The 26,819-nt window shown below is 43.7% G+C and overlaps 1 protein-coding gene across 1 annotated transcript in view; it reads right to left on the reverse strand.

The window, feature by feature from the left end:
* The window catches only part of CLTC (clathrin heavy chain), a 29,691-nt gene continuing 2,872 nt past the window's right edge, over nt 1-26,819 (reverse strand). The window contains exons 2-32 of the mRNA XM_083875050.1: nt 21,869-22,076; nt 19,519-19,787; nt 19,044-19,205; nt 18,171-18,284; nt 17,612-17,785; nt 16,786-16,983; nt 15,941-16,141; nt 15,237-15,389; nt 14,813-14,935; nt 14,501-14,638; nt 14,247-14,411; nt 13,977-14,157; nt 13,507-13,670; nt 11,743-11,868; nt 11,036-11,178; nt 10,435-10,669; nt 9,991-10,113; nt 9,750-9,895; nt 9,424-9,607; nt 8,924-9,116; nt 8,339-8,496; nt 8,018-8,182; nt 7,816-7,923; nt 7,538-7,705; nt 7,222-7,371; nt 6,995-7,126; nt 6,727-6,837; nt 5,942-6,112; nt 5,601-5,822; nt 1,597-1,672; nt 1-1,047 (exon numbers count right to left, since the gene is read on the reverse strand). Coding sequence (XP_083731176.1) covers nt 923-1,047; nt 1,597-1,672; nt 5,601-5,822; nt 5,942-6,112; nt 6,727-6,837; nt 6,995-7,126; nt 7,222-7,371; nt 7,538-7,705; nt 7,816-7,923; nt 8,018-8,182; nt 8,339-8,496; nt 8,924-9,116; nt 9,424-9,607; nt 9,750-9,895; nt 9,991-10,113; nt 10,435-10,669; nt 11,036-11,178; nt 11,743-11,868; nt 13,507-13,670; nt 13,977-14,157; nt 14,247-14,411; nt 14,501-14,638; nt 14,813-14,935; nt 15,237-15,389; nt 15,941-16,141; nt 16,786-16,983; nt 17,612-17,785; nt 18,171-18,284; nt 19,044-19,205; nt 19,519-19,787; nt 21,869-22,076 — 4,986 coding nt within the window. The 3' untranslated portion in view covers nt 1-922. The remainder of the gene's footprint in view (nt 1,048-1,596; nt 1,673-5,600; nt 5,823-5,941; nt 6,113-6,726; nt 6,838-6,994; nt 7,127-7,221; nt 7,372-7,537; nt 7,706-7,815; nt 7,924-8,017; nt 8,183-8,338; nt 8,497-8,923; nt 9,117-9,423; nt 9,608-9,749; nt 9,896-9,990; nt 10,114-10,434; nt 10,670-11,035; nt 11,179-11,742; nt 11,869-13,506; nt 13,671-13,976; nt 14,158-14,246; nt 14,412-14,500; nt 14,639-14,812; nt 14,936-15,236; nt 15,390-15,940; nt 16,142-16,785; nt 16,984-17,611; nt 17,786-18,170; nt 18,285-19,043; nt 19,206-19,518; nt 19,788-21,868; nt 22,077-26,819) is intronic.

Genomic DNA, 26,819 nt, shown 5'->3' on the forward strand with positions numbered 1-26,819 from the left:
CACAGTCCAGTAATTTATTTTTAAATTGCGTAATTTCAAATTGCACAAACAAAACTGAACAGCAATATGCTTGAATTCTCTCTTCTGTACACTCAAAACAGTGATCTAAAACACCACAATATCCAACATACACAAACCTCAGGGCAGGGTTAGTAAATACACAGATTGGAATCATGGTGCTCTGTTCCTGAATGGAATGTCCCACAAAAGCACAGGATACAGCACAACATAAGGTCATTTGTTACATATGGAGTGAGCAAAAAGACACTAGCATTTTCTATATGCATAACTGGAAAAACCTGCATAGGTTAAGGGAAAAAAAAAAACAAAAAACCAAAACAAAACCCAAAAACTTTTACTCATTTTAAGTCAGGCAAGGTTGTCTGTACGCATTTTAAATTCTTTTTAGAGCTATGCAATCCAACCCAGGGAGGATATGCTGATTAGTGTTGTCTCTTGTCAGCAGTCTTGCAAGGTCAAATACAGGTATCTTGGCTTTAGCTTTCTCCAAATATACAGTGAGATTTAAATGCATTTAGAATAGACAGTACATACCGTAAGCTGCTCACATACAATGAACTTAAGATTCAATATTAGAGTGTAACACTATAGAGTGCAAATCAGAATCTTCACAATAGACTTAATGGTAATAAGCAGTCCTGCAAAAGCCCACTTGAACAAAGTCGTTTAAACTATTCCCCTTCTGAAAGTAAAAGTCTAAATGACATGGAATGTGAAAAAGAGATTTAACAGAAGTGATTCAAATCGTTTGCGCTAGAAAAAACAGTCCTTCATGAAATAAAGGTTACAAGAACACGAGGCAGAACTCTTTTTGCTTTTCCCTGTTATGAGTTAAAGCGGGGAGGGACGGTGGAGTTTCAGTAAGAAAAGTTGCTGCTCCAGACTGACTTTGTGCTGCATCTCACATGCTGTAGCCGAAGCCGGGCTGTGGCTGCCCGTACGGAGGGGCCGTGTAGCCGTAGCCGAAAGGTGCCTGTGGAGGAACTGCCACGCTGGGTCCTGCTGTCAGCATCAGCTGGGGCTGGCCTGCAACACACAACGGGCATCTTACTGCTCCTGAACTCAGACAGCACTCGGAAAAATGACTGACAATTTTCAGGAGGAATTCCAGTGTTTTACCCTGCTGACCTGGACTGGGCTTCTTCAGGGCCAGAATGGGTATTTCCCCACAACACGTGGCTAAAAACACTACAGTGTAAATAACCTTACTAGAACAATCTAGGTATAAAGAAAATACCCAGTATAAAGTAAGTATAAATATGCCTTATATACAAAGCATATTGCACAAGATCCAAATAACCACTTGCTGGAAGTCTGGAATAGCACAACTCCTGTATAACAAGCTTTCCTTAAGGAGCCAGGACAACCTTAAATCCTGCAGTCCACAGCCCACCTCAGCAGCCACAGCACCAGAGTGGCACTTATCTAGTATTTTGGAATATGTTCCTTAAGACTTGATTTCACATGGAGAACGTTCCCATTTCCCAGGACTTCCTCAGGAAAAAAACCAAGATTAGGGAAGGCTTGTTTTAAAAGTGAAATATGTTATTGATAACACACGAACTAAAGCATTACCATAAACAATAGGTTGTGTTTCTGTAGCTTGCTCCTCTTCCTTTCTTAAAGACTCTGATGCATCCAGTTTATCCACCTGGAATGGAGACCAACAATTAAAGAAATCTCCTCTAAAACAGGTACTTATTCGTGGCAGAGAAGTGGAAAAGCCTTAGTGGTATGTCAACACCCATCAAGAAAAGGAGACCATTTACAAGTTAAGATCAATTCAAGTAGCAATGTTGGTACTGGTGCAGTCAAGATTGTCTGTTTCCTGAAAAAAACCCTCATTGAGGGATTTTCAACTACTTTGAAAGCTCACTCCAGGCTGAAGCTTTGTACAAAAGGTTCTGTATTGGATTGGAGCTGGACAGTCTTTGGACACAGACTCAGATTTGAGCTCAGTCTCAGTTGGAGACCTCTGGCATTGAAGCAATTGCCAAGATAATGCCCAGACCTGGAGAAGTTTCCCTGGAGGGGACATTGAGGCAAAGTAATCTGGTTTGTATTTGGATAGAGCAGACTGCAATAGCATCCGACATGTCACTTGAGCCTCAAGATTTCACTTTCCAAACCCATTCACTCATGCAATTTAAGTTCAAATGCAGAGAATGCATGTGTATAAGACTTGCTTTTTCCACTCCAGAACTGTGTGGCAGTCAGCCTAAACCCACAGATACTCCAATCCTTCCAGCTTTACACACAGTAACAGACAAGCCTGGCCAGCTTCACTGCAATGGTGCTGTTTGCCCACCCCTACAGAAAGGGAAGAGAAGGAACTTCTTATGTAGTGAAATATTGCTCATTTCTAAGACAGATCCAGGGGAACTCAGCATTTCTACAGTCTAAGGCAGGCCCTGAAACTAAAACCACAAAATGAGGTATTGGTATTTTACCTGGGAGATAAGATTTAGAACAAAGTCAGAGATAATCATGCCAATTACTTTGAAAGACAATAATACAACTCACAAGATTAACATTTCATTCCATTCATGTCCTTAATAAAGGAGTTTGAAGCTTTCCTGCACTTACACAGGGTCAGTGCTATTCATGAGTGAATTTTGACCTGAACTGTGCTACATGAGCAAATATCTGCTGGCAGCTTCAAGAGCTGAGAGCTCCTCCTTTCAGCTGTGAGCTACAACGTGTGTTCCATAAACCTCTGTAACCCCAAGCTGAGGCACAACTCCAGGGAGTGGCAGAAGTCCTGAGCTCGAGCTCCCTCAGTGACTGGGCTTCCATGGCCAGCCTGGTGGTTGCCTCCCACAGTATCTGGCTTGCTGCTACCAAAGTGCTTGGGATCACATCCAGTGCTCCAAGACTCATTTCCAGACACCGTGCTGGGAACTGCACTGTTTTTTAACTCAAAACAGCAACACACTGAACACAGAAGCACAAGTTTAGAGATGCAAATCCAAGGAGAATGTGCAGAGTTTGCTACTAAGCAGAGGCATTTGGCTTACTCACAACTTGGAAAGCCTCCAGCCCAGGACATTCAATGCATTTTGGACCCAGTTTTGATGCCTCCCCTCAGAGCTGAACAAATACTGACAAGAACAAGCGCAAGTTCGAAACCAGCCCACAAGGATGGTTCTTACACCACTTGCTCGAGCATCACCAGCTTCAGGGCCCTACACACTTGGGGAACAAAGATTGACTGAAAGGCTTTTCCACAGGGACTGCAATAAGCTGCAGAGGAAAAGTAACATGCATTCAATGTTACCGTGTTATGTGTGCATGAAAAAGAGGCAAAAGTACTGAAGCACGAGTGAGGTCTGAAGATGACTGCCATACAGGCTCCCCCCAGAAAACCACAGCAGCCCACAGCAATGCCTTGGAGCTTCAGGAGTAGTGGGATGTAATTGCAATGACTGCTACACATGCGTAGTTTATGCAAACACTGCAGTTCAATTACCTTTTTTCACACACACGCTCTCCTAATTTCCTTACTAGCTGCTGAAGGACCTTACACTACGTGTCTTAGGTTAGCCTTGAGTTCCAGTGGTGTCTTTACAACCAGCAGGTTTTTTTTGCATTTAGTCCATCTTCAAAAAGCTGTTTGTCACTTTGGTTTGCCCTTTGCTGAACCACATTAATGGAAAACTCCTGCTAGGGCTGACCCCTGGGCTAAGGAGGATCACAAAGGTGGCATTTGTAGGGAAGCAGATGGACAGAAAACCTTGGATTGCCCTTCTGAAGGTCAAAGTTAAATAGCAAAAGGCAAGCCCTGGAGTAGCCTCAGAAGAGCAATAAGCATTACCATTTTTATAAATTTTTTTTAATGAGGTAGCAAGAGAAGTTTAGTGAAGCTGAAGAGCTTGGAAGGCAGTCTTTTTTTTTTTGACAACTACCAGAAATTTACTACAGGGAGGAGAACCACAGACTTGGTGTAACAGCTGAAGTTTTCTACATGAACTAGAGCACTGTGTGGATTAGAGCAGCACCATGAGAACTGACACCTGAGTGAGGAAGAGTCCCTCTGGAAGCAGCCAGTATCTACTCTGCCTACAGTCAGCACGCATTAGTCATGGTCCAGAGATCAGGAACTGGATCACAGCCCTTCAACTAGCAAATGCCAGACTGATTTAGAGATTCACAGACTGATTTCTTATTGTAAGAGGTTCTTCCAGTCAGATTGGCTGCCAAATAATAGCACTTGTGTAAGTATTTGTGTGTTGTTTCAATAGCAGGCTGACTGTGATCCAACTGATCACCTGTATGCCCTTCCTGAGGATCTATTAGCTTATTAGTAGCAAATGAATCTACTTTTCTCCTACAGCACTAGCTAGTGAGAGTTAAACAATTTGCAAATGCTTTAGTGATATTTTGTTTGGGGAAAAAGCAGTAGCAGCAGTGTAGTAAACATAGGAAAGAAAAAAACTCATGCAGAATCCTTAGACTTAGTCCTCCAGACTTAAAGATGGAAAACAAGAATCAACTTTCACCTTTTCCTTTATTGCATCAACCTGCAAAGGAATTCAGAAGGTGCAGCTTAGAAAAATCAAATTCCATATTTAGCATATAAAAAGGTAGAAACAAAAGCGTCAGGGAAGAAATAATTAAGGTACAGGCGAGTAAAAACAAAGGTACACCAGAAGTATCTGCTTTAGAAAGGCAGCTCTGCTTCTTGCTGGCTCTTACTCCATCAGCTACACTAAAGCTACATCCTAATCCTTTATCAGATCAGGAAATTTTTATCTTTAAGAATCTGCTACACCCACCAAAGGTATGGTGTTAGCTTGGTGCAGGCATCTCTGACAAACAGTTGTATTGCTCAGCCAGCTCCCCACCTCCCCCAAAACAGCTACAGAACTACAGGGTGCTCCTGCCTTTAGAAGGTCCAGAAAATTTCTGGGCAAACAGGCACCTTCTTACTTTTCACTGACTGGATGAAAGTAAAAGCTGAACTCAAGCTTGGAAAAGTCTTAATCATTAAGGAATTTACACCATTTCACTGGAAGATACTCCAAAAGCCTCAGCTGGGACAATCTTGCTAGTGACAGCTGGATTTAACCCAAGTCTGTTCAAGTCTGTCAGAGCATTACCAAGTAGTTTCTTTCCCCATCCTGAGTCACTTCAAATAAGAGTTGAGTCATAATTAGTGCCATGAAGTGTCAGAGCCACATTTTAGAGTTAAATGCATAGCAGAGTAAGTTATCTCCAGGTCTAGCTATAAAGCTGTTTTAGTACACAGTCTAGAATTAAGTTCAAACTTGATCCCAGCTGGGATTCCTGACTGACACAGCACAGGAAACGCCTGGAGCCTGGAACTGCTTTAGACACTGCCCAGGGTCAGGCAAATACTACTGATGTAGGTTCTGTCATTGGCAGAGAGTGGAGCCTGCAAGTGTTTCAGCCTCTTAGAGGGCGAAGTCTCTCCCCAGATGGACTGAAAAGTAAGTGTGGACATGGACAGACAGACATTGGACAAAGCCCAAATCAACGTTAGTAGCAAGCAGACAATCTCAAGGCATTCACCACAGTGACTAACAAGCTCTGCCTGTTGGAGAGGCACCTGCTCTTACCTTGGTCAAGTATTCCTTCATGACCTGAATAAAATATGGCATGGCAAAGTCCATAATGTTGTGCCTCCACGCTGTTTCCAAGACAACATCCGGCCTTAAGAGATCGTAGCAGGTGAAGAGACAAGCACCAAAGCATTCCCTCTTGTTCTCCTGCAGGAACCACTGCAGCAGCTCTTCTGCCAGCTCGGTATCTTTGGATTCGGAAGCGTACTGCATGGCATCCTGCAATGGGACAGAGCCTCAGCCTCAGGGGACACAACAACCCACAGAGTGCTGTTAATTGAGCTCCCCTCAGAGCCAACAAGGCAAAGAGGCTCGAGCTGGCCTGGCTGCTGCCTCACCTTGTACAGCCTGTCCTTCTTGCAGAGCTCCACGCTCTGTTTCCAGCGGTTGTTGCCTTTGAAGAGATAAGCGGCGATTCTCCGGAACTCTATTAGCTCGTGTTTCTCCAAACGTTGGGCAAGAGAAATGTTGTCAAAGTTGTCATAAGCATCTATAGAAGTCCTAAGAGCCTGAGTGAAGCAGAAAGAAAAAAAAAAAGTCACACCTCAGATGTACAAATGCACTCACAAAATGTAAACGTTTTCCATTAGTTCTGTATTTGTGCTTGCAGGATAAAGTATCCCAGCAGAGATCTGTTCTATTTGAGAAGCTGCTGTTTGACATATGTGAAGTTTAGAGTGTTTCAGTCAGTATTTTTCAGTAGGTTAAGAGTCTCTGAATATCAGGCAGCTGTTCTCTGAAAACAGTAGTTTCAGTTCTCTGTTTTCAGAGAACTGTGATGTTTTCATCACAACTGTTTGCCTCTTCAGTGAGTCCTTTTAATAGCACCCACTGTTTGTTTGTCTTAAATAAAGGCTGTCACACTCATAGCAAAGTAGCCACTCTACCCCCAATAGGAATGACTCAAAATACTCTCAGAAAGCCACTAACACTTTTTCCACTTAATCCTCCCCACCATTGATTCAGTTTGAAATGTTGGAGAACATACACTTAAGGAATTAAAGTTAACAGCAAGCAGGTAAAAACTACTGAAAATGAGAAAGAAAACTGGCTTTCTACACATTAAAGAAAGGCTGAGAATATGAGGTAAATCCAGAATTAAGTGCTTCAAGACAAGACATACCTGATAATCTTCTTCAATAATGAAGAGGTTGTTGAGGGACTCATTGACTGATTTGTTGTTGTGATTTTGAACAGAGCGCAGGTAAGGCTTAACCAGGGGCAGCTGTTTAACCTTCAAGGAATCACAGAGATACATTTAAGTCAGTTTTTGTGGCAGTCTCTTATCATCTTCCCTGGAAGGCAGGAGAGTAGCTAAGCATTTTAAAATGCTACTGCAGCTCAATGCTCTCCCAGCTTTTGCTTTGAGCTGGGTAGCAGCACAAACTTACCTTTGTGAAGAAGGTGACAGCACGAGTGTGGTCAAGCCGAGGGGACAACACCATCAGCAGATCATTGAGCAACAGAGGCTTAAATTCCAAATAGAACTGAACTGCCTTGTAGTAGAGCTCCACATTGGCCACCTAGAGAGGAGTAAAGATGAACATTCAGAGCAGGAGTTTGATTGTGGGCAAATCCAAATGAAAAACAGATATAACTTTGACTAGGAAAGCAATACCTTAGTGATGATATCTTTGAACTGGCCTTCTTTCCAAGCATCTGTTGGGTGATTCATCATCGTGATTATGGCATTATCATACTCTTCATATTTATCATACAGGAACACCAGTTCAGCCCAGAGATGGGCTTGTTCTGCAGCTCTCAGAACCTAAGCAAAAGGCAGAATTAGCAATATTTGTTAACTGGAATGAATTTCCACCAGTGCTTAGGCTTTAGTGCCATTAATAACCTCAGGAGCTGCTTGTGCAAAAGTCAGGGTGCAGACAGCCCAAAAAGGTGTGTTTTCAGCTAGATTTAAAGCCTCAGAAATTCACCTTTGGAATGTTGACTCTGGACCAGAACAGCTCCAAGTGCTCCCTCATCTTCTGTGGCTTGAACTTGGAGTAGAGAATTGCCAGCTCTGTGAACATCCCCATGTGTGCTCGCTCCAGTCCAAGCGCTGCTTCCAACATAGTGATCAGCTCTTCAAAGTAACCACGATCCTTAGAGACACAGACAGAGACATTTCACATCAGGAACCATCCAGAATCCCAGATTTTGACAGGGTTGCCATGACAGACCTGACTGTACAACAAGCAGTCAGTGTAATTACCTGGTAATAGTTGATTAGCTCCTCCAGCTCATCCGCATGCACTACAATATGGAGCCCACACATCTGAGCCAGGCGGAATTCTTTTCCATCCACGCAAGCAAAGCAGACCTGGGAATTGAGAGTTGTGTTACTGCTTATAACCAAGGCTTGTGACCAGGTCCCCCAGCTTTGAAGCCCTTGGCCTCAGAGGCAGTGAATTCACCTCTTTCCACGTGCGGGTGCTGTTGGCTTTCCGAGCGCCGTCCACGGCTGCCTGGTACTCGCCCAGGTGCACCAAGGTGGAGGCCAAGCGGCCGAAGTTGGACACGTTGTTGTACAACAGCTTGGCTGCTTCATACATCTTCTCATCATAGCAGCGGTCACCAACCTGGGGAACAGCACACACAGCTTATTCCTGAACGTTTTCAGCCATTGAATGTGTGGCATTCAAGCCCTTGTCACAAAAGATCTGTGTGCATGTCCAAAGAGAGAGAATTCCCAACACCTCTCTGTGAGTCAGCAAAACAAAGTCAGCCTCACTCACCTGCTGGATGTGTGCATTGTTGGGGCCATTGATGAACTCCTCCAGCTCTGCCAGGCGGTTTGTTTTAGCAAGAGCAAAGATTAATTCTGTTTCCACGTATGACTCCCGGGCCTTCTTGCGTGCCATCTGCAGATATTTCACCAGTTCTTCCCAGTTTCCTATGGAGAGGAGTTCAGGATGTTTATTTCCCACCATTGGGTACAATTGTGCTTAACTTAGACAATCAGCTGAACCTAATTTTGACATATTTCTACAGCTATTCCCCAACATTCAGTAACTTCACACTGATCATTATGCATTAATCAAATCATCTTAGAACGGGCCTAACTAAAATCTTATTTAACTTCATATAAAGACTCTGAAAGAAGTGTCCAGCTAGCTAAAGGAGGAAATTATGGACCACTGATTATCTGCAGATGGAATACACTACCTTTTCCCATTCTTATTTAGGGCAGTCCTTGAAGGGCCAGATTTTGCCCTTCACTTGCACCAAGATATAGGTCTGGCAGAACTGCAGTTTGAGCAGACCAGGCAAAAGAGCTGAGCAACATCAACAGCCAAAATGTAAATAAAACTTAATCATACCACTGGCGTTAGCAGCTTGAACAACTTCCATGTATGAGGATGGATCATCTGCTTTAATGTAGGAGTCAATTGCTTCCTTTACCATCCCCTTCTGGAGCTGTGCTTTGGCCAGCTGGCTCCACACTGCAGGTTCATTGCAGCGCTCGGCGAATTCATACGCGCGGTCCAGGTTCCCAATGTGCTCTATCAACACCTGGGGAAAGGATAACCATCATCAGCCACTCTCATAAAGGTCACTTGTACAACACACTAAGCTGTGGTTTATCTAAGTTCCTCAATGGATCCACAGCTCTTAAAGGACTAACTCCACACAGCTCATAGAGCGTGAGTGATTTTAGGCTTACAAAGTTTCAATAAACAACGTTTGCTCTGCTTTGTGAGACAAGACAATGACCAGCTTTGGGCACTTTGCTAATTGGTGTTAAGCACTGAAGTCATCAGCAAAGTCTTTGTGTGGGGATGCAAGAGGGAGTTTTTCCAAACCTGAGAATTGAAGATACCTGTACAGCTGATGTGTTGACATCAAACTTCCTGAAGATAGCAAATGCCTCCTCAAAAAGCTCATTGCTGATAGCAATATTGGCTATGTCAGGGGCATCATAGTTATCCAGGCGATTGATGTACTCCATGACACGGGTGCGGTCAGCCTTGATAGCTGTAAGGATGAGAAGGTTCTGCAGATTCCTGAACAGGGAAAGAAATAGCACTTATCAAATAATGACCAAGAAATTCACCCTCCCCTCTGGAGAGGGTACTAGTTTATTTGCTGTTTCACATTACAGCAATAACTCCAAGTTTCCCCTGTCTCTGTTTTCATTTCACGCACCTGTGCTCACTGAACACTGAATTATCCAGAACGATTTTCTCCAGCAGTTCAATGAGCTCATTGGGAAGATCTGCAGTCATGAAGGCCTTCACAGTGACAGACACTTCCTCGGGGTCCTGGGTCTCTGACAACGCAGTCTGGACAACCTGCAGGCAGAGCCAAGGCGCGGACAAATGAGTGATATCAGGTTCTGCAAATCCAGTTAGGACAGGCCAGGCTGTGAATGCCCTGCCAGTTGTACCTGGTCAATCAGGGGTCTTCTGTAGGGGTTGCTTTCCAGCAGCACACTGGCCCAGAGCTCGGGGTCCTTACGACGAACTAAGTAGCGGGAGAGGCTCTTGAAGAGGGAGTTCTCATTGCACACCTGGAGAAAGGCACAGCCTGCTCAGAGGGAAGGCACAGCTATGGAGCCTACAGACAACTGTACTGTAACTCTGAACTGAGGGGCACACTAGAAATCTCAGCCTTTGATATTTCATTAACCTCCCTTTTTAGGATGGGCAGGAGAGATTCCCACTTCTCATGAAGGAGGTTAAACAGCCACCCTCCTCTTCTGTGTTAGAAGCATGCACTTCCCAGCTTAATATACTTTAGGAAATACATGCCTTTGTCATAAACTTCTCTATGTGCCCCCTGACTCTGATGTTAGTTCTCAATTACAAGGCAGCTGCCTGGGCATACATACATTGATCAGCTCCAGATCACACTGTCCACGCTCGTAGGCCACACAGGCCAGGTGAGGGTCCCTCTTCTCACAGTACTTGCCAACAACACGACTGTCATAGTAGGGATTCTCACGCAGGAATCTCTCGGGGTTGTTGTTGCTGTCAATGTATATCTTGGCCAGTGCATTGTGAGTGGCAGGCTCCTCACAGCCCTCGTGAATTCTCGCTTCCAGCCAGGGCAGAAGCAGCTTCAGCCTAGAAGGAAGTGGTTTTCACGTTAGAGGATGAGTAAGTAAATATCCAGTTGCATAATTTCTACACTCTGCCAGTCAGTCTTGGTGTAGAATAGAGTCAGGAACTAAACTAGCATTACAGTGCTCTGTTTTAACCTACATTTTAATTCATTATTATAATGGTGTAACTGGTGACACTATGAAGAAAACACACCAAAGTTATCTGGAGAGATCCCCACATCAGCCAAGAATTAGAGCTGGTTCTCACCCAGTGGCAGCTTCTGCTTGTGTCAGTACCAGCTCTAGCTGTGGGACAGGCACTGATGGATGAGCAGCAAACACTGCCACACTGGGAACTGGTAATAAGAGACTTGTAGGAGTTTAATACCTGTTTCTTTTCTCAACCTCTGCAACAAGTTCATCAGTTGAAAATTGACCTCTCACTACAAGGATGAGGTTCTTTATCACGTCTTCAGAGCAATCCACATCAAGCAGTCCCCCAATAACAACTGGCAGACGGCTTGGATTCACCTGCACAGGAGCATTTAAAGAGGTCAGGGTGCTGTCAGGGAGCAAGGGCAGGCAGAACTTATCCCTAGAAATCCACATGAAGGCTAAGATTGACCCCATCTTCCTGCCTTTATTCCCAGCCCCTTGAGGTTCTGAACAAGCTTAGAAGTCAATTCTTCAGTCAATAGATGTTCCCATTCCAGCCCAGTGGCTCACTTAGCTCCCATAGGAAGAGCTCCTGAGCAATCCACTTTGTCCCTGCAGGAAGTTAAAAGGAAAACTTCCCCTCCTCCCTCCTCCAAAATGCTGAGACTTAAAATTCCCCAAACAACTCCAAAGTTATTCTACTAAGACTTCCTCCTTCAAGTGACACACGAGTGGGAGTTAATGCTTAACCTGAATGAAGAATGAGACCTGACTCACATCAGGGCTAATCTACTGGAGGCCACTAATAATCACTTAAATGTCAGTCTCAGGTACAAAGCAGTTTGCAGAATACTTAAACACAATGCCTGTAGTTGTACATGATACTGTAAAGATTGATCAGTTTGACTCACTGAAGCCAAGAGCCAAGTTGTCACTTACCTTCTGTACATAAATCTCAATGTATTTTTGGAGGTTATTTCTATACAAATACAGCACCAAGTCGTGGACAAAGTCAAAACGGTCGCACACAATGATGAGAGGCAGCTGGTCAGTGAGTTTAGCTTCCTAGAAAGAGAAGAGCTTTAGTAATTTGGTCTTGCCCTTGGACTTAAGCAGACAAATAATACAGTCACTTAAACTGTCAAAGCAGCTGAATTTGGAAAGCCAAAACTCAACAGTCAACCAAATAATGACAGCTTGTTTGTTCAGCTAATTGTTTGCAATATGTAGCAAGTGGGAGCACTCACACCCACTGCAGGGCGTGAGCAGCAAGAAGCTTTTTGGAGTTTAACCCTGCTCCTTTGCATGGCAGACTCTACAGAGTTTTACAACACAATACCACTATTACAAGCCTAGGCTATAAAAAAAAATTTTTAGTTGCCACTGGTGTTTGGTGTGCAGGATTAGCACTCTGGGATTTCAAAAGAAATTTAACCAAGACTAGATTAAGTTGTGGTTCATAATGTAAAACTTATATACAGAATTGACTTTGAGTGCCATGTGTGATACCTCCTAACCATGGATTTAGAGAACAGTAAGAATTAAGCTCTATAGCAATACTACTGAAATTGCTTACCAGATTAATTATCTAAAAGCATTCCAACTTTCAGCATAAGGTTACAATGGTTACAGTACAGAAGCTTAGTCTATGTGGCAGACAGTATTCCGGATGCATATTTCACTTATTCCAACATGCACATCCCAGAATATAATCCTACATAAAAATTACACTTAAGGACTTTACACAGGGAGGCCTGTACTGGGAGATTTACCTGGTACATGTCCTGCACATTCCAGACATGGAACAGCACAAAAAACAATAACTTTCATCAGGAATTTGACAGCTTGATAACATATCTTAGGTGGCTTGATCAAATAACATACCTTACACCTCGGTGACACCAGGTTAGTTTTAGAGAATTCTCTTGGGGAAGAGTTTTGCCATCTTCAGATATGATCAGCAAAATCTAAGACTATGCTATGTAACCAACAAACATGAAGGCAGGAAATGTTCCCAGATAAAGTTTTCCCCTCCCACACGGTTCCTCAGTGTTGTGTTTGTCAACAAACTCAGTACTAAGACTACAGAATCTGAACTCAGAGCACACCATCCTGTCCTACTCTCCAGCAATGCTCTGGATCAGTCAGGATATATTCCCACTGACTGGGATCTCCAGCAGAGCTAAACCATGGCTCACCTGGCTGAAATTTCAGTGTGTAGGAGTAAGACAGATCAGCCCTGAACCTGAAAGCATTTATGGAATTAATCGACTCTATTCATCTGTTGTTCCTGTAGTTGCTCAGTTGGAGTTGATTACACTGTAAATAAGCATTAAGGTATCAACTCATTTGGCACTATGGGTGTTTTCAAGTTAAGTAAACTGTTTCCTATTTTATAGCAGACATTTTAAACAAGTTCTAGGTAAGCTGGTGCATTTACTACAGGTTAAGAGTTCAAGCCAGATTAACCTGACTAAGAGCAGTGAAGAACTGACCTGACATTCTCATTTTTTAGGAAATATTCCAGGCTCAGACTTCATTAGGAGGCACTGTCAATATGGCAGGTACTTCTGGTTTGAGGACCTTAAGTGCAAAGGTTAAAACTCATCTATTTTCACAGAGCTGCCTCATTTCACTAGTGACACACCATGTTTTATCAGAACCCCAACAGCCCCAGACAGTCCAGTGTTACCCAAACATTACCTTGAGGAAGTTTTTAACACGTTCTGGATCGTAGCAGTTACTTTCCCTGCAGATTCTTTCCACTTCTTTAATTTGTCCTGTCTTGCATGCAGCTTGAATGTACTTGAAGTGCACATCTGGATCCTGGCTGAAGTTTACAATGGAGCCCAGGAAATAAAACAAACCTGAAGAGAAAGAGTCAACACATTATTTGCTGGTCTCATTTAAAAGTACACATCCCAAAGGCTACAGAAATTTAAGACAAAGGCAAAATGGCCAGCATTCTAGATTTTTCTACAGCTCCAAACATTTTCCAGGATTTTAGGAAAACAAATGATGCAACTGAATAGTGGTAGCCACCCCAAACAGGGAAACTTTTAAGGTTTAGATCTGTTTCAAGACAGTTTGAGGCCTAACCACTTAAGAAAGTCCTTCCTACACACATCTGTAACCAGGTGACACCAGCTCCTCTTGCAGAAGTACAGACCTACCTTCAAAGCTCTTGAAGGACTCAAAGAGCTCAATGAGTGACTGTGTTGACAGCTGCTCGTGGTATTTGGAAGCCACCTGGACACAGATCTGCAGGTTCTGACGGATGTTGGCGGACAACATCGCACGCAGACACTCCAGAGAGTCTTCTACTGATAAGGACCCAAAATAATTCACTAACCACTGCAAAGACACACAAGGCATCTTAGAGCTGAGCAGAAGAGCAGTTATTAAAGGCTAGATTTGTAGATGCAGGGTGTTTGATGGCTCACCTCAGGATTGAGGAGGTGAGTGTGAACTACCGCACGCTTGATGTCGTAGAGGTCTGTGAAGTGCTCGAGTGCTCTCTGCAGCAAACCAGCCTTCTCACACAGCTGAGCTATGTGAGCCCGGTCATAGTGAGTAAACATTTGGTTTCCCAGGATGGCATCTGCAACCTAGAGGGAATATGGAAGGTTTTCACTCAGTTCCTGAGCACTGCCAGCAGTGTTTGGCACGTCCAGCTGCAGGAACTCTGAGCACGTACCTGAGGCGCGTGCATGAGGTTCATCTCAAGTAAACGTGTTTGCAGGGGACCTTCTGAGGGACGATTATTCTTCAGTGCATCCAGCAGAAAGGCTGTACATTGCTGGATTAAATTATATTCCATAAAGACATCCACAATCTGCAAAAAAAAGGAAAGAAATTTAGGTTTTTGATTAGGAACTGGAAGTATATTTAAGCATCAATGCAGCTTCCAAAGCTGAATCCAAATTCATAGTTCTGATGGTTTGAGTAGGGCTCTTCTTACTAATTTAATGCTTTGAACTCAACATTTCATAGCAATGAAGTTATTTACCTGTGTTATATCTGCAAGAGGCTCTTCATCTTGAACAAGCATTTGTGCAAACTGCTGGCCTTGATCAGGGCTGATTCTCATTACATTCCTCAGCAAAAAAATCCAGTCTGGAGTATATCCAACCTGAAAAGATGATGGAAAGTGAGAACTCATCAAGAGCACACACCTTGTTAAATACAGAGCTCAGTAAAAGCTGCTGTCAGGAGATTACACAACCCAGCCAGGATTTCCTCTTTTGGAAATGGGGAAGTAGGAAAAGACCCATGGATGAAGTCTAGCAGTAACTATTTATAAAAAAAACTTGAGGCAGAAGTAAATACTATTCAGGCACTCAAATTCCCCCACAGTTACTTGTAGCTACTTTGGAACAAGCACCAGTTATTATTAAATACAGGATAGATACAGCAATTTCATTTTCTCTCACCTTCTTAGCATACAAAACAATCTTCTGGACTTGTCCTGTTTCAGCAAAACACTGGATGACCTTGTTTGGAACGTTGGCTCTCAGATAGACACTAAGTGCTAGCGTAGGATCCACAGATTTCACAAGGTCTCCCAGCTCCTCTGAGCACTCCAGCTGTTCAGAAACAGAAATGCAGTCAGCCCACCCTCATAGTGCCATGCTCAGCCACCCTCTTCCTCATTTATCTTCCTTTTAGACTTCTCTTTAAAAAATTAAGGCCCAGGTTGATAGCCTGAGCTGACTCTCCCAGCAGTGATGTAGTGGGCTCAGCTCCTCATGCTGTTCTACATCACCCAAAGGAATTTTCAGAATCAGAAAGAGCTGGGTGACACATTGTATCAGCATGTTTCTTCAACTAATTAAACAGATGCAACCACAGCTCAAAGTTCTTGCAGTCAGTGTCCAAAGGAGTGATTTGGAAAAGCCCAGCAGCAGCTCAGAGCTTTCCATGCTCTGCACATCCTGCTGTGATTTTAAATATAGAATGAGTGAGAATTTGATCAATTCTCTTGCAGTCATAGTGAGTCATAGTGACAGGTAGAGTGAGCAGCTATTTGCTGTCACTGCTGAGCTCCCAGCTGAGTTTTCCTGGGAAGGGGGGAGGCTGTCAGGCAGTGCTGCTCCTTCCCCCTCACAGCTCTGAACTGTGAAACTGTGAAACTTACCTTATCCTCTTTTAACCATTTTTCCAAGAGCTGCTTGCGGCCCTGCTGGAGCACTGGTCTGCAGAGCTCCAGTGACTCATACTTGTTCAGCTGCCCTTGGTCCAGCAGAATGCCAAAATACTGCAGGAGAGGGGAAGTCTGCCCTGGCTGAGCTGGAACACTCTGGAACCGGCGTATGGTGTCTGGAGTACGCAGGATTCCCTGCCAGAGAGAGAGAGAGAAATCCACTTCAATTTTCTTTTCTGCTGTTGTGGCTTGGCAAGAGTTTCTCCAGGAAGCTGGAGGTAATGTCACTGTAGCTGTCACAAGCATTTCTATGTTTTGCCAGCGCAGAATGTCAGGAGCAATATTGCTGAACATCAGCTCGGGCACTGAGATGCTTTGACAGAAAATGTGCTGTAATAGCCCATTAAATTTATTTCAGTAGCAATGCAGATTTAAGTTCAGAATTAGGACACCCTTGGCCTTGCAAGCAAGTTTGTCTCATCTGAATTTAGTCTTAGCCTGGGTTTTTTTATCCTGTTTCCAGGTACAACCTCAGCTAGAGGCTGTCTCTTCACAGACACTTTTTTGCACCACTGGAGAAGTAAAGGTATGAGAAACATCATGAATCATAGGCATTCCTTCTTCATTTATTCTTCCCCTCCTCTGTGGGCTTTACAAACTCTAAGATCATCCAGCCTGCAATCAGTGTCAGCACCCAAGATACCTGTGAAGCACCAAAGTACTACTCTGGGACAAAAGCAGCAGTAAGACTGTGCCCTTGCCACTTAAAAAATTCACTGAGCTTTCCTGAAGCAAGAAGCTGAAGCCAGCAGAGTTCAGTGCTGTTCTAAACACTTCACCTTTGGGGCATTAGCTGCCACTTTTGCTGCCTCTGAATAGTTCCCTTGTGCAAAGAGTGCATTGAATTTCCTGGCAAAGAGCTCCTCGGCCCCCGCCAGGTTGTTGCGGACAGCCATCCGTAAAGCCAGGTCAGGATTCTGCAGCACGTTTGTGATGTAGGGAATGATGTTCTCCTCTTCCACACACACTGAGAGCACCTGCAAAAACCACCAAGGGAAACCTCCAGTTAGTCCAAACATCAAAACTGAGCCAAAGGCTAAGATAAGTCTAAGAGGAAAGTTATGGGATTCATGGGAAGTTTTTCATCACTTGATAACTTGTACTTGTCATTTTATTCAGGAGACCTCTGGTTAGAAAGAACCAATGTCATCCATTATCTGCATCAAAGCAGGCAATTAATGATTTAATTGAGGTATTTGCAGAGGTAGAAACACAGGGATACTTTGGATGGATCTTTCAGGGATCTTTCTAAAAGCCCTACTTAGTGTCTTAAGCAATCAATCCTAGAGGAACAAGTTTTCTGCCCTGTATTTCCCATGCTCAACAAGCAGCACCACCCAAAACCAATCTGGGCTAAAGGCATGGCTGTACCATGTTAGTAACTTGTTTAAAGTAGTTCAGTTAGATGTGTATGAAGATAGAACAGCAGACAGGCTGTTCTGCTCACGGAACAGGCTCACAACACTCTCAGACCTCACATATTCTGAGCAGAGTTCAAAGTCAACATTCCTGGAAACTTTTACACATAGATATGAACTCTGCAGTGTATCATGAAGAACCAGTGGGATTAGCTAAACAAGTGGCTTCCAGGCCAAGTTTCCTTACTTGTCCCTTTCTGTTGACTCCAATAATTCCAGCTGTTGCTTCGTGCTGTGCAGTAACAAAAATGGTCTCTCCACTGATCCTGTTCATGTAGATACAGGTGCCAGTTTCCAGGTCATACAAGTGGATGTAGCCATACTTTGTTATGAGGAACACCACATCGTGCTTGTCACTGATCTGCAAAACAGAAATAGATTACTCAAATTTGGCACTGGATAAATGAGTTGGTGCTTTTGAGACTCAGCAAACAGCTGGGCCATTTCAGGACAGCCAGAAGTGCTGTTTTATTTTTACTTGAGTACTAACATAGCAAAATTATGTTTGAAGAGCTTGGAAAGCAGTTAAAATATATGGATATTTCTTCCACAAATAAGAACATGCTGCTTTTGAATGCTGCCTGCCTCCACCTTCACTTTACCACTAGTGAAGCAGGAGCAGCAGTCACACCAGTCACACCAGTTTAAGGCCAACTCTCAGGTCTACATTAACCAGGTGGCTCCCAGTGCCCTGCTCCTGTCACATCCACCAAGAGAAGCTGCAGAGCTGTTTGCAGCTGTCATACCTGCATAGCAACAGGGAAGTCACTCTGTGCTTCAGGAGGAAAGAAGACATCCACAGCTTTCTTTGGAAAGGGCTGATTCCCAGTGGGTGGTGTGCCAACCTCAATGATATGCAGCTGTGCAAGAGATAAGATTAATTCTTGCATCTGATTTGTTTAACAATAGATTCAACAATGAAATTACAGCAGTTCTCTTGCTGCTCAGCCTTAATCCCAAGTTTATGCAAAGACAAACTGAGTTAATCTTCCTAAATATTTTCACTGGCTAAAGGTGTGGCATCTGGTGTTCATGTACCACAGGTGAGGGAAACAGTTAAATATGATCTTTAGCTACCCCTAATTACTTGGAAGTTGCAGGATTCAGTTAGGTTACTTTAAATATATGCTTTTAACTTGGTTCACAGTCTACACGCAGTTCTGAGGATGTTTCTCTCAATCTAGCTCTGGTTTTGCTGTAACTCACATAATTTCAGCATTGGCACTGGACCCCTATTCAGCTTGGCAACACTATTGCTTCATTTTTAAAAAAAAAAAATCACATAATAATTTAGAAATTAGTTGAGTCTGATACCAGGGATCAGCATCAAAGAAAGATTACAACAGCTTTTCCCTCCAGCTTAGCCTGTGAAGCTGAGAGTCACATGTTTCAAGCAGCTATTTAGGCTGGTCATGACATGCCACTTAACTTCTCCACTCACAGATTCTTGCTACACCAGGTAGTCCAAGCTCTGCATGCACCACATGTCATATCCAGACTGACACTCCTTCACTTTCTTCCTGAAATGCAACTTTTTGCATTAAACCACTTGTTCTCCTGGAAGCAGAGAACCAGGGTGAGTCACTAAAGATTACAGCAAATTTAGAACCAAGTCTTACCTTACCCCCAGCTTGCCCTCTTACTGCAAAACAGAAGAGAGTGGATTCTTCAGCATTCCCTTCCATCTTGAACTGTGCAAAGCTGGCTGCATGTCCCTCGATGGGCTGGGACACTTTTCTGTCCACAGAGTACAGCTGCATTGCTCCCACTACACGGTTTTGCTACACAAAAATGAACAAGTGTCAGGGAAAACAGGCATTGTGACAGTAATTTCATTTCATATTGGTCAATATGCTGACATTTCAAGCTTCCTCTTACAACAGCATCACTTCAGACTCTTAACCTTGCACTAGTGTTTATATCTTTACAAATCCAATTATATTAATGTGAGATCTTCAGTTACACTTAAGTTTGTTATTTGAAGATTGAGACAAGCAATTACATTTAATAAAACAAACAGATCAGTGCTGCTCCTGTGAAAGGAGACAACAAGACAAGCTCTGGGGTTTCCACACCTTCCTGGAGGCAAAGTACCTGCGCAGATATTCCAGTCAGCAAGAGCCATTTCTGCTTGGCATCAGTCCTGTAGTTGATGATCTGGCAGCCAGCGAGGCTAGAGTGGCGATCAAACATCTTCACGGGCTGGGACTCCCCCTCCATGCTCCAGTGGTAAACTGCGTTATCCGTCACAAGGGCAACGGTGTTCAGAGAGATCCACTTCCAGAAGGTGACATCATCTGTCATGGTGTGAGCCTTCATCTTGCTCTTCATTTCAATGTTAAAGATTTGCAGTGTTTTCCCAGCTAGAAGATACAGAGCTGTTAGCCACGAGACAGAGCAGGAGAGCAGCACTAGGACATGAAACCCTGGGGACTTCCTTCAAGAAAAAGCTGCTCTACACTGGCAGACCTGCAGGGATCAGCTTTCACTTTTGAACCAGACCACACTCCTGGGGCTGATTTTACCCATTGGCCACTACTGAGCAATCAAACAGATGTGGAGAACGGGTTGGTAGGAGACAAAAGCTTCAGCCACACAAAGGGGTTGGAGGATACTTCACGTACATCAAAACCAGGTCACAATCATGCTGAGGCTCTCTGGAGCTGTAAGGGAAGCTATGCCACTGGCATTAAAATGTCCACATCTGTTTTAAGTATTAAAAGGGCACAACATGGCACAGTCAGGTTGGCAGAGGGCTTTTGTAATTCGGGCTAATTAACCAAAACCTTGAGGTTGCACTAATGGGATACACAGCTACTGACTGCAAACCAGACTGACAGGAACTGTGCAAGGGAAGGAGTCTAGAGACCAACACAAGCTCTAGAAGGCAAGAGGAAAAATTCTCCAAATCACACAGAATGGTGCATACAAACATCCTGAACAGCCACCTGCAGTCATTTCTACCAGTTTTTATAACACATTGTGGCCTAAGGAATTATTTCTTCCTGTTGAGAAGATAAGAAAGGTCCTGACCAGTTCTGCTACTCATAGGAGAGAATGATTTAAGCACACACAGGTGTAGCCCAGGAGGAATAGAAAAGATCCCATTAAACTGAATGCAGGCCACAATATCTGCCACAGTTACTAACTGTGGCCCAGCTTGAGGAAGTCACAGTGCCACAGGGGCAAGTGCCTGCTCTCACCAAGGACTGGTTTAGTTCAAAGCCATTAGTTCAGCAATTGATGCAAGACGCTGAGTCAGGAGTTTCTCCAGAACTTGGAGAAATCTCTCTACTAAAGTTACTCAGGCTACAGGCAGCAGTTTGTTTCCACATCTAGTGCAGCTGGAGCTTTAGGGGCAAGGGAGAGGACAGTCAGGTAACACATTCCTACATGCTAGGCAAGGTATATCACAAGGCAAAATCTAGACTTGAGTCAAAAGGGTCAGTCCTGTTCATAAAAAGCTCAGTATCAAGATCCCAATGATTTCAGTACACTTTGGGTTCTTGAGTGGATTAATTTTTGGAATCTTAAAGACTCCCTTGTTTGGGAGGGCATGAAAAATCTCTGAGTTTTAGGCCTTCAGTTGCTTAAACATCACTGTTCAGCCATGTGCACCATCAATCTGAGGCATTTTATTCTGCTTTTTCTTGTCATAAGACACAACAGGTACTAGGTACAGTCAATTGAAGTTAACTCACCATCTGCACACACAAGAAAGCATTAAAGTTGTGACAAAACAGTAGCACAGTATTAAAGTCAAAGTTAGGTAACATTGGATACATACAAATCTTTCCATTAGCAATACATGCATTTCTAGAATAACTGCACTTCAGGCTTTTTGGGCCTCTGGGGGGCAAAGATGGACATTTCTGGAGACTCCAGAGGAATGTTTGCTCTCTGTAACATCAGAGATACCAAGCTGGCTGACCTTGTACTTCCTTCACCACACAAGTCTTCCCTGCATAGTTTTACTCCTCTTATCACTCACTGATACAATAAATATGCACTGGTCTCTTGCAGCAAGGCCAAACTAAGGCCTTCAGGAATATTTGTTTCCCCTTCCCAGCCTTAGTTTTCCTGTCTCTAAGGAAAGGTTTAGTTGATAGACTTTATACTCTTAGATCAGGCCTCACGTCCCTCTAATGTGATTCCTAAAGCAAGCCCACGCTTGGCTTCCAGCTCTCCCTGCAAGCATTTGGACTGAAGGAAAAAAACTCATCCTAACAATCAGCAAAATGGCAGGAAGGCTCAGCTCAATCTCCCTGCCCAGCTGCCTCCAGAAGAACTGAAAACTCATTCAACCTAAGCTCCCATTAAGCTGTGGAAAATTGCTACAGGATCCTCCCACATAAAAGTACCTGGGAGACCTCAGTCAGTCACAAACTAGTTCTACAGAAAGCTCTCCATCCACTTCAAACAGCCCTTTATCAGGATTTCATACCTTTTAATGCAATGACTTTACTGGCAGGGTTCATGATAGCACTGTCAGCTGAAATTGGTCTCCGGATTGGGTTGCTGGGGTCGTTCATGTCAATGATCACCACTTGAGCCTGTTCTCCTACTTTCTCTCTGATGCAGATGAATTTGTCAGACTCCATTGTAAGAGTGCTGAACCCAATGTTTGCTGGGTTGATGCCCAGATTTTGGAGCTGGAAAAAAAAAAAAAAAGTTATTACCTTGATATAGCCACAAACAGCTTTTGTGAATGTCACAGGAAATATCAAGACTTTGCCTTTTTTTTTTTTTTTTTGTGACAAAACAGCCATGCTACCCCAAACCTGCTCCACAAACAGTGTTGCACAATTTCACCTAAGCCCAGCAGGCTTCCTGGAGAAGCATTCAAGCACTTGGTATCTTGTCTTCAAGGTCCATTTACAACTTAACCATTGAGAACTCAATTTTTGAGCCCCCTCACATGGTTTAAAGCACACTGAACTCGCCATCCTGGCCTTGCAGCTTCAGCTTTCCTCCCTGAACTCATCCACTGGCTTTGACAGCTATCACTGTTTCAAGCTTAACATCACACGTGAGGTGTCTGAGCTTTATCCTTATCCTTGTGCAGCTAAAAAAAGCTGCCTGTCTAGCAATTAGCCCAAGCCTGTCTCGCAGCAGGAGGCAGAGCTGGGCAGGACTGAAATCAGCAATGGCTCAGCCAGGGCACTGCTGAACACAGAGGTTATCAATAAACCACTTCCTTCTCTGAGCCACAGCCTGCTCCCCTCCCTAAGCCCTTCAATATCCACCTTTGAATTATGTTGCAAAACAGCACTTTTGCAAAGCTACTGTGTGAGGATGATGTCAGTAGGGAAACTAAGTTTATTGCATTTTTTACAGTGAAAACGCAGTCCTGGTCAGTTCATGGTGATATCACACAGATATCCAGCTTGCCCACACCTTAATAACTCAAATTTTCTACTGTTAGAAGAACTATCAGCTCTAATACTCCGATATATTTCTTTCTGGAAGACCTTCAAGCCCAAGATGTCTCAAGAAGGGCAAGACCTTCAAAGCCATTTTGGGATGATTGTGCTGGTTTGGAGAATTCAGCTCTTATCAGCTGTGCTCTGCATCAGCTCCAAGGAGCCATGCCCCAGCTGCTCTGCTCCTGCCTGTTTGCAGTTCCTGATAAAAAAGTGTTTTACTCCACTTCCCCTTTGCCCAGGCTCTCCAACAGCTTGTGAGGAACAAGTAATATCTGAGCTGTGGCACAGCAAGTTAACAGAACAAGCTTCACAAAAGTCACTTGGAGGGATGATCTAGATTAGACAGAGAATATTTTGACCATAAAGCCAGGAAACTTTCAGGTGACAGCATTTGACAGCTATTAAAAAAAAAAATAAAATCAAACCCTAATTCCTTGATAGGTCAGAACTCTTACTCAGATTTAAGTGAGTGTTTGAGGTCCAGAATCCCAGAACCTGACCACACATTCTCCAGTCATTTGGAAGATTTTAGATCCAAGCTCAAAAGTCCCTTTCACACTTTGAGCAGTGTCCCCTAGACCTGACACTCCGACATTGTACAGGCAGGGTTAAACACACCCCTGCAGGGAGGGAAGGTTTGAAGGTTTGAAGATGTGGGAGTCTGATCTGGTAGAGCTGGAGTGACTTATTGGGATGTGGCATTTCCTTTTGCTAGGGCTGCAGGCTTAACAAGTGCCAAATCATTTATCAAGCACTAAATTTCCTTGTTAATTTGGTAGAGGGGGCAGCTGCAGAGAGCTGAGCACTCTGCCTGGCAATAACTCACAGCACTTACACTCAAAGGTTGTCGACAGAACAAATCAGAGCAGAAAAGTCCAAGCAGATGGCAGGACCTCTTAGGGAGGTCTAGACAAAACCACATCAAAGGTGCTTGGATATTGCATGAGAGATTTACCTTAATCACCAGCAAACTGCCATCTGCCAATGCCAGCTCTGAGGCACCAACCCCAGGTGGGAGATGGGAGGCTTTTTACATTTCTGTTATCAAAGGCAAGGTATTTCTCTGCAGAGATTTAGAAGATTGGCACAGGAGCTCTGGAGTTTTCTGATGGAGGTGCAGCCACCAGCAAGGTCTCAAAGCACACAAACTCCTCCTGCCAACACTTCATCTTTCATCTCAACAAACCAAGTGAATGAACCACATCTGCTCCAAGGCTCAGGAAGTTGCCTTTGAGGGTGACAATCTCTGTGTTTGGTTACACACGAGTGTCACCAGCCAAGAGTGGCACCTCCTTGCCCAGCTGGTAAAGCCAACAGTGAATTTCTTGGCTGCACAGAACTCCAGAGATCATTCCCTGGAATAGAGGTTGTTTTCCTGCCCAGCCAGGCTGAAGTTCAGGTGAGTGAGGCAGGCATGTTTGTAAAGCTAGGCAAAGCAAACAGAGGTGAAGATTACTGTTAGGAAACATGACAGCAAATATTTCTTTGAAGGCTTTTATTCTGAACATTTCAATACTATTCCATGTACAAACTCAGGAGTTGAGCTATAACTAAAGGAATACAGGTTTTTTTGGCAGATTTTCTACCTCTTCTCTTTACTACAAAGGGAAAAACCTCCAAATATTTAATGTTGCACTAGATCCACTACATTTCACTGATTCATAAACAAAAACCCCAAACCAAACACAAAAACAAAACCAAAAAAAAGGAGAATTTAAGACATTGCTTAAGACATTTTACTACAAACCCCACTTCCTTGCCTTTCAAGAAGACATGAAAGCAGAACTTTGCTAACTGTGCTTGGGCAACTGATTTACAGTTTGGAGTTATTTTACACCACCATTTGTTGGAAAGATCAGTTACATCAGACTCCTGTTAGGAATAAAGTGTTCTGTGAAATAGCTGCTCCAGTAGAGTGAAACCATGAAACAGATTGTCAGGGACAGCAGCAACTCTTGTGCTCAGCAGAGATGTCGCCTCAAAGGACTCATCTCACCCAAGATCAGATCCTTCAGTCACTTGCAGGCTCTGCTGAACCATGGAATCCTCTGATGGCGTTTATTTATCTGAGCAGCACCGAGATGTGAGTCATTGTAACAGAGCAAGGCAATGTCTGATTACCAGCATTGTTGTTTTTTTATTTTCACTGGAAGATAATTCAAGTGAATTCTTGGTAACTTAGCCAGGGAAGTTGTCACATGTATGGGACATCAAACTGAATGGTAAAACTGCTGACAGGAGTCTCTTTGTTGACCCCTTCCTGTAATGTTCCCTTTCTTGTGACAGTCTGCTTAGCTGTCACATAATTTCTCCTTGCCTACGAGGAAGGGCACAGAAGTGCTGAGCACACATTTCACCTCGACTCTCACACTCAACAGGATGTAACCACTGCTCTTGTGGCCACAAGCAGCTGCTCAGCCCCTGCCCACAGACTCCTTATCTACAGGCTGCTGGAAGTCACAGAGCTGGAAAATGCCACTAAACTGGAAAATTCCCTTTTTTTTTTTTTTTTTTTGAGAAGCATTTCAGTGTGCAGTGAGTCATATTAGCTCTATCCCAGGCTTTCCTAGGCTTTGATTGATCAAGGCAGACCCCAGGCTACACTTCAGCTGCTCTTTTAATTCCATACATGAAAATTCAGGAAAGCAAACTTAAGTCACACAAAACCATTTGTGTTTGTGATGCTTTCTTAGTTACTCCCTGCAGTTCTGAGAGTCCCACAGCAAAGTACTTCACATTTACCAGTGCAAGGTAAGAGTTACAGCTTGTGACAGCCTAGGAAGTCGTGTTTTCAACAGATAAGGGACCTCTCTAACATTCAAGAGCTCTCCTATTTCTATATCCTTCCTATTTTCTGCCTCACCCTCAGCAGGCCGAGGCACCACCCGCTCCCAGCGGCCACAGACGTGCTCTGGAGCTGCTTCAGCTCCACCACTGAGGCTGGACCTGCTGCAACTGGAGCTCAGAACCCCCGAATCCCAAATTCCTTATCTCTGCTTGAGGCTCCAATCCCAGCAGGAAGCACTAAACCAGCACAGCCACCAAGGCAGGCAGAGCCCCCTGCACCTCAGTGCCTGCTGAGAGGGACATGCCCAGAACAGCTCATAAACTGCTTAACTAATTGCTCCTATCCAATTAGTTGACACACACACACAATCTCTCTCTCTCTCTCTCTCCACAAGACATTTCATTTCTCTGTTTTTTCCCTCTGTAGGAATACTCTGAACTGGCTGGCTTTAGGAATTTGGATCCACTAAGGAGCAGAGAGCAGGAATCCCACCAGAACAGCATTAGGTACAGCAGTCCTCTAATTCCTGACTGTGTTATTAAGAGAGGATGTGACTGCTCCAAAGTAATGCTGTTACAGCAGAGATTTAATGTTTTAGGCTGTATTAAACCCACTGTCAGCACAATACAGGGAAAAATTTTGCTGTTTGTCATTTTTAGAGCAAAGTATTGAATTTCTGTGTTTTATTCTATAATGCCTTAGCTGTCCTGTTTAATTCTCTGGCACAGCTGTGATTCCAAGAGCCATCCAAGCACCACCACACCAGAACAGCACAGCTGCCATTCAGGTTTGTTCCATCAATGAACAATAGATACAAACCCCCTTTTCCTGGGGTTAAAAAAGCAGTTCTGTCTTGGTATCAAGTGCACAGCCTCAGCTGGCAGTTTTCTCTACATTGCCTTACAAAAATATTTAGATTCAGAAGAGTATTTATTAATGCCTTAACTCAGTACAGCAGTGGGCCTGGTCCAAGTTCAATGTTTATTTCAGGGTAATGTGGTTAAATTAAGTGGCAATCACAGTTCATCACCTTCTAATTAGTCTGGTTCCTCCTCACTCATCAATAACTTGTCACCTTAGAAAAGCTCCACTGACCCACCAGAGCGAGCAGCTGTTTTACTTTCACCCTCAAACACAAACAAGCACATTTTAGGAATCCCTGAAGCCTGGATAGGAGCAAC

Source organism: Zosterops lateralis (assembly GCF_965231275.1).
Source record: "Zosterops lateralis genome assembly, chromosome: 19".
Taxonomy (NCBI): Eukaryota; Metazoa; Chordata; class Aves; order Passeriformes; family Zosteropidae; genus Zosterops; species Zosterops lateralis.